This window comes from Protopterus annectens, chromosome 8.part0 (genome assembly GCF_019279795.1).
Source record: "Protopterus annectens isolate FY-2018-M chromosome 8.part0, PAN1.0, whole genome shotgun sequence".
NCBI lineage: Eukaryota > Metazoa > Chordata > Ceratodontiformes > Protopteridae > Protopterus > Protopterus annectens.
This window is the reverse complement of record NC_056741.1, coordinates 882,575,220-882,589,609: the sequence shown is the minus strand read 5'-3', so window position 1 is coordinate 882,589,609 and position 14,390 is coordinate 882,575,220. Positions and strand designations below refer to the sequence as shown.

At 39.9% G+C, this 14,390-nt stretch overlaps 1 protein-coding gene across 2 annotated transcripts in view; it reads right to left on the bottom strand.

The window, feature by feature from the left end:
* TFE3 (transcription factor binding to IGHM enhancer 3) overlaps positions 1 to 14,390 on the bottom strand; it is a 650,077-nt gene that overhangs the window by 257,062 nt on the left and 378,625 nt on the right. For both annotated transcript variants that reach the window (XM_044080401.1, XM_044080402.1), the window contains exon 4: positions 11,547 to 11,786. In XM_044080401.1, coding sequence (XP_043936336.1) covers positions 11,547 to 11,786 — 240 coding nt within the window. The remainder of the gene's footprint in view (positions 1 to 11,546; positions 11,787 to 14,390) is intronic.

Sequence of the window (14,390 nt, the reverse complement as noted above, 5' to 3'; positions counted from 1 at the left end):
AAGTAATATTTGCATACACCAAGAAGGCATGCATACCAGGAAGTCAACATTTACATTTTCAACAGAGTGGTTTACCTTCAGGATGTCAATCCTTTGTGTTAGTTGACCAGCTGAAGGTAAATCACATGTGTGTGTGTGTGTGTGTGTGTGTGTGTGTGTGTGTGTGTGTGTGTGTGTGTGTGTGTGTGTGTCTAAACTCATACTGGACATATCATCATATCCTATAACCCACAAAACACCATATGTATTTTCAGCACCAAGTCTCTATCAATATATTAAAACACGTAACAATGAAACTACAGATTCTGAAAACCAAACATATGGATATTTGTATATTTTTTTATTCTGAAAATGTAATGTCAATCCACTCCCTCAGAGAACAAGTGTTTTTGCAGGAAATATCCCTCTGTGCAACCCCAACACTCTTCTTACTTATATACACTACCTCCACAGCTGCACAACAGTGGGATAAAAGACAACTGCAACATGCCAATGCACCATGGCTCTGTACCAACAGAAACTGCCCAGTATGTATCCAGACAACACACACAAAGTGTACTTACTTACTTATTTTATTTATTTTACATTTGTTTAATGGAGATGTCTGACTGGGCCAGTGGCACTTTTCCAGCAGAAGCCCGGGGAGAAAAGCTCCATTACAAAAAGACATTAAAAACAATACAAGAAATTGATAACAATCAAGAATACATAACATTGGTAAATATAGGTACTAAATAGTTTATACATAAATAATAAAAATTGAGAGAGTAATATAAAGTGGAAAAAAAAGAAAGCTAACAAATAAACTAGCATGAAATAGCTTGTGCCATCATAGAGGAATGACTGACCAGTAGAGCAATATCATGGTTTTGGTGGTAAATATTTATGAGATACATGTACGGTATATGAACAAGAATATGGCTGATTGTTGCTACGCTAGTGTTACTTGTTCTAAATAATGATACCTAAGGCAATAATTAGGTGAAGTACAAGAAGGTGGGAATATAATGAAACTGTAGGAAGCTTGAGATAGATAGATAAAAATAGGAGCAGTACTGAGCTTGAGATAGATAGATAAAAATAGGAGCAGTACTGCGCTTGAGATAGGTAGATAAAAATAGGAGCAGTACTGAGCTTGAGATAGGTAGATAAAAATAGGAGCAGTACTGAGCTTGAGATAGGTAGATAAAAATAGGAGCAGTACTGAGCTTGAGATAGGTAGATAAAAATAGGAGCAGTACTGAGCTTCAGATAGATAGATAAAAATAGGAGCAGTACTGAGCTTGAGATAGGTAGATAAAAATAGGAGCAGTACTGAGCTTGAGATAGGTAGATAAAAATAGGAGCAGTACTGAGCTTGAGATAGGTACATAAAAATAGGAGCAGTACTGAGCTTGAGATTGATAGATAAAAATAGGAGCAGTACTGAGCTTGAGATAGGTAGATAAAAATAGGAGCAGTACTGAGCTTGAGATAGGTAGATAAAAATAGGAGCAGTACTGAGCTTGAGATAGGTAGATAAAAATAGGAGCAGTACTGAGCTTGAGATAGGTAGATAAAAATAGGAGCAGTACTGAGCTTGAGATAGATAGATAAAAATAGGAGCAGTACTGCGCTTGAGATAGGTAGATAAAATAGGAGCAGTACTGAGCTTGAGATAGATAGATAAAAATAGGAGCATTAGTGAACCTGAGATAGGTAGAGAGAAACTGGAATTCCATGAGAGAAGGGACAGCTTGAATGGTAGAATTTAGTAAGGGAATAGATATTTTGGTTGTCAGAACAAGGAAGGACAGAATGATCAGCCTGGATTAGTGCAGGAGCAAAGCCAGTTTTTGGTTAGGTGTCCCTTAAGCAGTAGTATAAATTTGGATGTGTTGCTAGAATTTAGTACTGTTTGAGGCATGGAATTCCAGGACTTAGATATTTGGTGGGAGAATAGAGAGTTACCATAACAGTTATTAGGTTTAGTTACTTTGAGTAGTAGTTTGTTGGAGGATCTTAGTGGCCTGCTGTTTGAGTATGGCAGCACTAATCTCTTGAGTGCTGGACAGTTGTCTGAATGGTGGAAGATGGAATGAATGAAAGTTAGTTGGCTGAGGGACAGGAGACTGGATAGTTCAATCTAATTTAGTTTATGAAGTGATGTGCAGTGATGTGATCTATAAGAGAGGTTAGTAGCGAATCTTGGGATTTTGTTATAGCAGGACTCCAGTTTGTTTAAAACTGATTTTCTGAGATTAGTGAATATTGGTGAGGGTAGACAGTAGATGAGTCCTAGCTATGGAATGTCTAGTGGCCTTGGTTAGGTATGGCTTGACTCTGAATAGTGAGCCTAGCTTAATGTGTTTTTTGATAGTTAGAGCTAGGTATTTGTCAAATTTTAGGTTGTTAGGTTGTTGTCAATTGTGACTCCAAGGAGTTTGGTTTGCTGGACATATTCAATTTTAGTTTTACTGGCTGAGTAGATAGTGAGAGTTATCAGGAAATTTACTATTAGTGAAGAGGATAAGCTTTGTTTTATTTGTAATGAGTATGAGTTGAGAGTCTCAGAGGTATTTTTTCAATGTCTTGGAGAGATTGTTGGGTTGTTTGTATGATTTCTGGTAGGGAGGGAGCTGAACATATGAGGGAGGGGTTATCTGCGTACTGAACAATGATTGCATGCTGGGTGGCTGTGCTGAGCCTGTTGGTAAATATGGTGAAGAGCAATGGACCAAGAATTGAGCCTTGGGGTACTCCTACTGACACCGGTAATAGGGTGGAAAGTTCATTTTGCCAACTAACTGCGTTAAGTAACTGAGAAACCAGAAGAGGGCTGGTTGGGATACGGTTAAGGCAGCTAGCTCATTTAGTAGCTTTTGGTGGAATACCATATCACAGGCCTTAGACATATCAAGAAAGATAAACAAGATGAGCTGGTTGTCATTTTGTAAGCTGGTTGATTGAGTTTGTAAAGCTAACAAGGGCAGTGGTTGTACTGTGTTTAGATTTGAAGCCATGTTGAGAAGCAGATAGGAGATAATTGCTTAGCAGATAGTCGAGGAGTTGTCTGTGTATGCATTTTTCAAGAAACTTGGCTATGGGAGGGAAGAGGGCAATTGGCCTGTAGTTTGAGAACTCAGTGGACAATCTGCCTTTCTGAAGAAGGATGATACAAGAGACTTTCCAGAGTTTGGGGATGTACTTTTCAGCAATGGAATGGTTTGTTAAGAGATATAGGGTAGGAGATCGCATCTTCTGCTAGGTTTAGAAATTCACTAGGGAGTTGGTCAGCTGTGAGGGAGGAGGGCTTAAGTTTGGAAAGATGTTTTTTGATGGTATTAGTTTGAATTGGTTTGATTGAAAAGGAATTGAGGGTTCTGTCTAATTCATTAGGAAAAGATGTTGGGGTCTTTTTTTTTTTTACTAGGGAGAGTATAAAGTTGATAAAGTGTGAATTAAATTGGTTGGCAATGCTATCTGTGGAATTTGTCTCTGAATCTTGGTGGCATAATGTATTAATTACCTCTGCTACAAACAGGATTGTGCATTGCACTATGCATTTCTGAGTCCTAGCCTGGCCTATATCTCACTTATGAAATAATTAACAAAATACTACTCAGTATGTTTATTAGGTCATGTTTTTATAACATGTCTGCAGGGAACCAATTATGCTCCTGGGTTACATGAGCTAATCTCACCGACGCCTTGGTTAAATCTGAAACTACATACACATTAACTATTAAGAGGTAATGTGCTGCATGTAGAGCATCTGTGAGATTTGTGATTACTGACAACTTTTGCTCTAAAGAAGTGAAAAAGTGCTATCAGTAAAGCTTAACTTTTGCATTTTGTTTTTAATTAAATTTATTCAAAATTTTGTCTTGATCATTAATTGTGTTTTAGACTGTTTGCTTAATGTAGATTCTATGCACTGCCAAACACTACTCTTCCCTCCATGACAAGAAAATTATACCCTTTTGTTAATCCAACTTTACATCTAAAATGTATAACTTAATAACATCAGGTACAAATACAGTAGAAGAGCGTTTCTGTCATGGATGAAGGAATGAAGAAACAAAGCATTCATAAGAAGACTAGGATCTCTGGCAGTGATGCTGATGTCTGACAGCTGTATTGAGATAAGAATGTGTAAGGTATAAGCAGCTCTTGTCCTGTTACACAGAGGTAAGACTAGAAGGACATTCCTGGTACATGACCTGGCTTTCCCTATGTGTTTTAGTATAAAGATCATAGGGAACAAGACCACAATAACAGACCATGAAGGACATATCATTAAGTCACGGTTTATACAGAAATAATAGCACTGCACTAGTAATAGCCATACCACCAGGGTTCTCTCTCAGGTGTTGACTTAAGACCTTGATCACAGGTATGAAAATGTTGTCACCTGTTTTACATCTAGTCATCTCCCCAAGAAAACACTGGCTCATTTCAGTTTGACTCATAAAACAGTGATTACAACAGAGTTAAACCTTCGGAATGTGAACAGCTATTTGAAACATAACAAATGTTTTTTGAAGGGGGCAAGCCTTACTGCAGCTGCAGTGTTGGACGCTGCACCTGCTATACCCCACTACTTTTATATACGAACTCTAAGGTTGCAATATTATGGGGAAATAGGAAATCCCCAGTACACTGGCTAGTCGACCTTCCAGGGAAGAGTCCAGCAGTTTCATACTAGTGATCAGCCATATTATTGTTTTAGGAAAAACCTGCTTCCTGATCTAAACAGATGCTGAAGGAACTACCCAACAGTCCACTACCTTATCTGAGCAAATTACGACTCGCAGTTTATGCTGGAGGATTCTTTTTGTCCACCTTATAGTATATAACAAAAAACTTTTACTAGAGAAAATTGTAAACTTTTCATTACCATTAAATGGTAAATCTGGGAAATGTCATTATTTGGTTTGAGAAAATGTGCTCAGATGAACAAGTTGTTGTTCAGTTTATGACACTCCTTGACCTACAGGAGGGAATGTCCACTATGACATACAAAGCAGATTGCCACTCAGCACACTCTCCTTAAATGGATAAAGGTCTCTGAAGTAGAACTAGTCACATGATACAGTCATCTGGTCCAGCCATCGCACATTCTCCACATCAGGGCACCCTCAGATCAGCTGACTCCTGCGGAGATTACTGAATGTCAACACCAGCCTAAAAATGGCATTCAACTTCTACTTCTACTTTATACTGAACGGTCCAGATGATCCAGTTTTGTTGAAAATATAACAATTAAGTTATTATCAGAATTATGCCAAACAACACTGATACATGTGTACCTCCATCTTATCTGTCCATGCTTTGGGACAGAACTCAGAAGTCAGACTCAGGAGCTTATAGCCTTGAAGAAAGGAAAACAAGAAAGTGCATGACAGGAACCTTTAAGCCCCTCAAAGGAATCCAAAGAGTGACACATCTTTCTGAAAAGAGAGATACATAAGAATTGGCCATATCTACTAGAGACAATCATAAGACCTTCTTCACATATGTCTGCAGTCTCAAAGGAAGCACCCAGATCTGTTCAGAACTGCTGGTCAAGGACACCACATATACAAATGCCGTAGATATAGCAAACTTGCTGGCTGACAGATTCAGTGGAAACGTCACCCCTCTGTTCTCCCCATCAGTAAATCAGAACATCCCCAGTACCTGCCCCCTTACCTTTATAACTAGGGCACAGGTCATCACTATTCTCTCAAAGGCAAAATATATAGCCTCCATGGGACCCAATAACATCCCAGGCCTCATCCTACATAAACTCAGTCAGGAACTTGCAGAGCCATTAGGTGCCTTATTCAACGAAAGCCCGAGTACCGGCTTTGCCCCAGCTGAGTGGAGGACAGCCACTGTCATCCCTTTGCACAAAGGTAGAGTGTTCACTGATCCGAGAAATTATAGACCAATCAGCCTAACTAGCCTGATCTGCAAGGCCATGGAACAGATTATCATGGACCTTATTAACAAGGACATTGGCAACCTCCAAACACTTGATCCCACACAGTTTGGCTTCATCAAGGGGAGGTCATGTCTGTTAAATCTGGTTGACTTCTTTGAGATAGTCACCAAAGCCATGGACGAGGGGAAGATGGTGCACACCGCCTATCTTGATCTGGCCAAAGCCTTCGACACTACTCCCCATTCAGGCACATAGATAAACTCTTTCAACTAGACATCAATCCATATGTTACCAGATGGGTAGCTAACTGGTTCACTGATAGAACCCACCTAGTCAAAATAAGTGAAGTCACTTCAAGCAGTAGACCTGAAACGAGTGGCATACACCAGGGTTCAGTCTTGGGGACTCTGTTATTTGGGATATACTTTTCTGAGGTGCGGGCCAAAACCAGTGGGCTATGACTGACCAGGTTTGCAGATGAGCTGGGTGCCGTCATTAATTCCCCTAGTGATGTAGACATCCTCCAAGAGGGTCTCACCCAAACAAATGACTGCTGCCAGAAACATGGTCTGAAGCAGAATACCAAAAAATGCATCACCCCCCCCCACTTTGGGGAGCGTGACGTCCCCACAGATTATTACATTAATGACAATGTCCTAAGCACGCAGTCAGTTGTGAGAGATTTTGGCACCCAGGTTGATAGCAACCTGACTTTTGACCACCATGTTGCTTCTGTTGTACGGAAAGCTTTCTACATAGCCCACCTCATAAGTAAGGGTATCTCATCCAGGGACATGGAGGTCATAGCATACCTGTATTCTTGACTTATAAGGCTCATTATTGAGTACAACACCCTGTTCGGCATGTAGCTCGCAAAGCACATGCAACAGCTGGAGAGACCACATAGGTTCCTCACCAAGAGAATCCAGGACCTCAAAAATCTACCATACACAGATAGGCTAAATGCCCTATCCCTCTACTCAGTGTCATACAGACTCCTCAGAGGTGACCTCTTTCTGGCATACCAGGTGATCCTGGACCCCGCCTTGATGGGACTGCTGCGTAGCCGCAAGTCAAGCTCCACTCGAGTAACCCACACGTGCAGCCTCAACCTGGTCTGTGACATCAATAGGACTTGTTGGTGGGACAGATTTGTGTCTCAGGGACTCCCCCATCTGTGGAATAGACTCCCTCTGTACGTCAAGCAGAGCACCTCTTTATTCCTTTTTAAGCGCAACCTGGACAGCTGGATGGGATACAGAAAATACATCACTAGGATTCCACCTGTGTCCCTGCTGGACAGGGGCATCAGGGGTTGACTTGTCTAAACTTGGGCTAAACTCTTGGCTAGGCTTATAAGGGCCTCAGGGCCAATAGCCTAGTAACTTCCTATGATCCTATAAAAGGATGACGTGGTCTAAAGATACAAGATGGACAGTTCATTGGAGACATTTGGAAAAGCTGCATCAAAAGGGAAGTGTACAATTTGAACAAACTTCCTTAACAAGAAGTAAGGTCAAAAAATAAAGAAATAACTCATGAATGCATGCAATAATAAAGATGGCAATCCTTATAAAGTCTTTCTGATGGAAACAGTTACATAAGCAGTTCCTGAAGCTTATCCATTGAATGAGTATATCAGGAGGGTCCTGAAGTCCTTATCTACGACTAAAATTTATGCTCAAGAATCAGCCACTGGTCACACCAAAACAGAGGATGCACAGGCCAAAAAAGTGGCAAAACTATACTGGAGGACCATTTTAATCTCTACTAGTTTAACATCATCCTACCTAGACAGAACTACACAGACAAAAACTGACTGGCATTGTACTTCCTTGTGAGGATTAGATGCATAATACAGTTTATCTGCAAAGGAAAATGTCCTTGTCAAACAGCAATAAGAGATGACTGCTTAGATTCTGTATAACAATTTACCTTCTATAACAGCAGTTTGTCTCTATGCCTGTTCTATGACTGGAAGTTTCCAGTTTGAGACTTGCACCATATGCCAGTTTAGAAAACTGACCAGAAATGCCTTTAGCTGGGAGAAAAGAACAAAGATACAGCCAACCTTCCGTTATACAGTTCTTGGAGCCAAAGAGCTTGCGATGAGTCACCTGGGATGACAACTGGTTCATGAGCATGTAATATTCTGCAGGATCATTAGAGCAGGCCATTCTTTTTACCTCCTTGAAAATGTTTTATTAAGACCAGACTTGAAAAATCTCTCCCTTGATCCTGACTAAATGGCAACTGACAGGTCAGAATCAAATCAACCTTTGCTTAAGAAAACTGTAAAAGAGTGAGCAGAAATTTAACTGGGAGTGCTTGTTGAATGGTCAAGAGACTATCTCCCAGGGCCCTAAGGCTGTAGCAACTACATCTGCTAAAAACCCCCTCCCCTCTGAAAGGGAATCCAGGTCCTTAGAGAGATGGGGTAAAAAAGTTTACACTTCTGCTACTCTGTCAGCTAGGGCTTTGAACTGTCAATTTCATATGATTCAATATCAAGAGTTTATGCTAGACCAGTTAACTAAAAAGCTGTCCTCTGAAGAATCTTTAGATAAGAAATATGTTCAGGAAATGGTACATAACATACAGCAGGTTAGTAACCATTCTTTAAAATGTGGCTATGATGCACTGGAGGCTTCCTTTATATCAGCCATGACTGGCACAGTTATCAGGAGACATGCATGGTTGAAAGAGCAGGCATTACCAGACCATGTCAAATCAAAGCTTTTAGATGCACCCATGGACAAAGTCAATTTATTTGGTTCTCCTGCACAGCAGGTACTGAAAAAGATGGAAGAGAAGGCGAAATCTGTACAAACGGTGAAAGATTTCTTACAGGTTCAACCTCCAAGGTTTAGCAAGAACTGTATGGATCACAATTTATTTTTGCAATACTGGGTATGGCATTTCTGATAAGGTGTCATGCACTGGAACAATTCCAAGTCAACTACAGTATTTATATAAAAAAAGAGCAAGACTGCACAGGCTATTTTGGACACAGTAATAGCAAATGTACCATTTGCAATAGATCATCAGTCTCCCTTTAACTTAATCTTCTTGAATATCACTGCAGCATTTCAGTCTGTATCACAACTTGCTTTTAAACTGCCTGAGCCTTTGTGTATATGAGCTTGGTAGCAGCCATCTGTGAGATGTATTTTTTTCTTTTTCTAAGTGGTAGGCCTCAAAAGATGTCACTGAACAAAAAAATAATTTATCCTTTTGGGTTAAGAGACTTTGTATGAGGACAGTACACAGTTTTATTTCTTATACTTGTATATTTACACCATACACTAAAACACATCACAGTTAAAAGTTATTTTGGTAGTATTCAACAGTCAATGCACTACAGCACTTTTACTGCAAGAAAACAAAACATGCTTATATATTGTAAATCATCACCAACAAATCCTTATTATTCTAGTTCAAAGAATGGGGTATGGCATATTATTTGAGGGCTCTACTCAGAGTTGAGGCTGGACAACAACGTGAACATCAAGATACCTGTGGAAGCCAAGAAGTACAAACTGAGCTATTCTCTTTTCAGAACAACAGAGATTATGAAGTAAGAGTAGCCGTGGTGGTGCAGAGGTTAGCGTTGTTGCCTAACAGCAAGAGGTACTCCCATTTGATTCTCGGCTGGAGTGCCTTCTGTGTGGAGTCTGCATGTCCTCCCCGTGGTTGAGTGACATATAAAGACATGCAGGTAGGTGCTTGAATGGGTGTGCCTACTTTGAAGGTTGGGCATCGGGCTGGCAACTCGGCACTGTAAAAATTCACTGCCAATCATTAGCGGACCGGAGTTCTGCTGTGGCAACCCCTAACTGGGAAAAGTTGAAAGACATTTTTTTAGAATGCCATCAGCTACTAAGGGCGACATTAGGCTGCATATGTGCAGACATATTTAAACAGTATATAACCTGACCCCAATATGTGTTTCAGAATGAGTTACAATAATTTGTTGAACAGCTGAGTCTTAATCCTGACCATGGAATCCAAGATCCAAGTACATTCTGTGGTTAGTTCTTGCACTGTCTCCCTATCTTAGAGGCTTCAACAGCCAATATATTTATAAGATGGCAAACGGAGTCACAAAAGACTTTATTTTCTTCTGCAACTGCTAAGCCAGACATACTCGGTTGCTGGGTGTGTAGCTAAAAGAATCTGGCACTTGCCCAGTTCTGGCAGACACCTTTTGGCCCCAAACTGCCAAAGACTTGTTAATGTCAATAGTAAACTCATTTTATATTCGATGTGACAAGCAGCAGTACAGTGTTACTGGTCAGGTGGAGAAATTCTTAAAGGAATAGCCTTCAGATTACTGGGAATGCAAAACACTTTACTATGAGGTTTTCATAGACAGCATCATCTAGGGTACTGCAACACATAAAGCAATTTTTTTTGTGCAATAGATGGGTTGGTCAAAGTGTTTCAAGCAGTCATACGAAAAGAGCATACATTTACGTACTGTTACTTCATACAAGCTGTCACTGAAGCATATTGCAAAGGAAAAACAACAATAATGTCACTACATGACAAAGAAAAATAACTCAAAAATGTGTGTGCAGTGCCTATCCCATGCTCTTCAACCTCTGAGCATTAAAAACTTAGCATTGGCCTTTAAAAATCATAGTAGATGCTCAGAAAGATGACCACTTTCTTATTTTATCAACAGAAGATTTTTTTATACTACACCCAATATAGTTACTGGTAGTGAATCTCTGTACAAGTTTAGTTTATGTACTTAATGCAGTATATACCCATAAACAGGTCTGGCTTTATGAAGACAATAACAGAGCTAAAAGGAACAAGGCTTAATCTGAGAGCCGAAATCATAGCATTATGCTTAGATCACAGCCGTTAAGAGGTACGGCCCAGCCTCAGAACACAGAGAGATGAAGACCTGACTACAACCCAGCTGGTCTGTGCTTGATTAGCAGCAGAGATGCTGGAAGAGGCAAGGAGGAAGGATATGCTTGAGTGGCTGATGCCAGTTCACCCATGGGGGGGGGGGGGATAGGCAGTTAAACCTACAACATACTAGTGAGTAAATGATCACCAGTGGGAGAGGCCTCATAATATCCATTGCTTACTGCCCAGTTTCACACAACACAAAAAAAATGCATTTGACTACAACATATATGAAATGTGGTGCATAAAAGCATTCTGACCAAATGTAAGAGACACAAAAAGGCAAAACTACAAAACGCTACTAAGCATGATGACTCTATACAAAACATGGACAGTACGTTATATAGTGTTATCAAATATGTCAAATAATCAAAAACTGAAAAAAATCAAGGCAAAGTGCAAAGACTTGAGCAAAGAAGACTAGAACTTGGTGTTGGCAATAGTTTCTCAAATTGTTACTGTCTGAATGGTGCACTGTACAGACAAACACATTTTACTGTTCTGTTGTGCAATTCTATTAGTTTCAATAAAAATGCTCAATGTCTATTCAACAATACTCTTACGGTACTTTATGCTGCAGGCTAATACCCTTTGTATAAAATGACTCTTTCTTCTTCTTTTTTTGCCTCCTCCACCCTCTCACCCTAATGATAATGGCTTTGTTTTTTTATGAAACAGTTATATAGCAAAATAATTTTGGCTATTGATACCTTACCTCTTTCTCAGAGTTAGAACCAATGTTCAGCAGGGCCATGGGGCTGTTAGGTGCACTCCCCACTCCCTGTGATAGTGTCTGTTCAGGTGCTGAGGAAGATGTAAGCTGTGGGGAGTGAGCAATAGCCAGGGCCTGTGCCGCAATCTTGTTTCCCATGGTTGTCGACAGGTACTGCTTCACTTGTTGTCGCTGTGCTGCCTGTATGTGGTATTTTGTTGGGTTTTCCAAGTGTGTCTGAACCTTAGAGAAGAATGTTTAAGAAAATTAGTTACTTGTGAGTTATACAGGTGTTCTGAGTACAGAAGGTCAAATACGGTGCAGCATTTTCAAAACAGGCAAAAGTCAAGTTCTGTTGCCATATTTTTATAGTTATCAGATATCACTGGTCATCTGTTAGCATCAGTCTAGTAATTTACCATAAAAGCAGAATACAGTAGGAAATAACTCAGTAACCAGCCTGGTTTACACATTTTCTTCCATAATAGATAAGCTGATGCTCTAAGTTAGCTTACTATCTAATATTCAACTAGTAGACTACCTTTTCTCTCTCCCATGAATTAATTCATTATCTTACTGTGCTTAGTTACTCTGACAGCATATGTTACATTACTCTGGCATCTGAATACTTCAGTGTCACTCCTAGGCACCAGCCATGTATTTTTCCATCCAATATGGGGACCATTACAGTAGATAATGTATACCCACTTCTGTACATACACAGTCTAGGGTGTCTATGAGCATCCATACATTGAAGAAGGTATTCAACTTCTTTAGAATATTCTGGAAAGAAAAAAGGTAAGTTTATGTACTGCTTCAGGTTAGATTCAGTGGCAACCTTGGGCATAAAGGAAAGCTTAACCTTTCAACCTGTCCTTATGGAATGTGAAACATGGAGGTTTGATCTAAGGATCCCAAAGCGCTGAAATCCCCTTGGCACAGGCAATGGCTATAAATTAGAGCATTTTCTAGGGCAGGAGTTTCAAGTCAGCTGTGGCTACAGTCTCTAAAGGAAAGGTAAGGACTAACGATTACTTGAGCATCACGTTCTACAATGGCCCATATACTTTATATCTCAGTGTGGCCCTGAGTAGGAAGGTATCTCTCTTCAGAAGGCCATGTAAATCTTCAAGGATGGATTCTAAAGAACTGTAATCTCTTCCACAAAGAAAAGTGACTAGATACACTTTAAAAGAAGAATAGTTAGGAATGGAATCAAAGACGTCTGACAAATAGAAGAGGGGCAGAGAAAGGGTCTAAACCTATATTGATGGCTCACACAGAAAAAGTCTACTGTTCCTGCTATGTTTTCCAAGCACATTGTCTCTGGGCAGACAAAAAAAAATGACAAAATACTCCATTCAAATAAAGATTTGATACTGTTACCACTGAAAATGAAGTCGCCATGAAGTCAGCTTCAAAGCATGCAGGTTACACTGAGATCTCCCAGAAGAGTTAGACAGCAATGTCAGTGGAGTATGACACAAGTAGGGCTCAGGAAGAAGGAATCAAGTCTGTCTAACCAAAAGACTGGCCTTCTGCAGTATGGCCTATGAAATTAATTTCATTATTAGAAGAAATGGGGAAAACCATCTGTCTATAAGTAACTTAGGGTATCCATCATCTGACTACGCCTCCCAGAAGAAGTATCAGAGCAAAGAGATTGGGCAGTTAAAGTTGGCTGGAAAGGCAAAGAGGTTATACACTGTGAAACCACAACAGTGAAAAATGTTACTGGACATAGGTAGACTGCATGAACACTCATGGGGTGTAAGCAATCTGCCAGTGAAATGATACACCTGGCAATTTCTACCATTGCTAATAAGTGGTCTAACTGGATCACCCATGGCCAAACTCATAACACATGGGATAAGTACAAGTTCCCTGACCATTTATTTTCACCCAACAGGAATATGATGTACCCTGTGGATTTTCTTGCTGTTTGCTTGCTCTGTCCTTTGATCCCATGCATCACAAGTTTCCTTTCCATCTCCAAGGATGCCACATAACTTACAGTGTTCATTATGAGATTTGTAAATCCTATGCAACCTGAAGTGTTCAATAATATCACAACAGTAATAATGTACCATATGGAATTCCTTGCAACCTCTGGAGATGTGATGCCTATGAATGTCCTTGTTAGCTCCATGGATCAAATGAAACCCGGGGGGGGGGTCCTTATTGTATCAGCATGTTCCACATGGCCTATTTTTTCTTTATTTCATCAGTGAATCCCACATAACCTGAAGGTTTTCTTATTGTTTCCATGGATGCTATATTGCCCTAAAAGATTTGTTGCCACCTCCATGGATCACGTGCACTTTATATGTTTCTTAACTAATTCCAGTGGTTTCCTTATTGCCTTGTAGAATCCCAAGTGTCTTTTGCATCATGTGTTTCCTTACAGGTTTCCATAGTCTGCCCAAGCATAAGATGAATCTTATGAGTTTGTATATGATTTCTGTGTGTCCATATGCTCTACCTTTTCACTGTTTCCAAGGATAAGGTGCATCTTACATTCTCTTACTGGTTCTCTATGGATACCAACTATCCTATAATTTTCCTTACTTTCTCCATGGAGCTCATGCATCTGGTGGATATCCTTATTACTGTCATGAATATACCATATTATGTGGCTTTTCTTACTTTCTGCAAAGGATATACCCTACCAATTTACCTTCTGTCACCATGGTCAGATTACCTGTATTCTATTAATTTTCCTACTGTTTCCATGAATACTCTTATCACCAGTGGATTTTCTTGCCTATCCATAAATCATATGTACTCTCCAGATTTTCTTACTAGCTCTGTGGATATCATGCAGCCAGACATTTTCCATACTGGCTC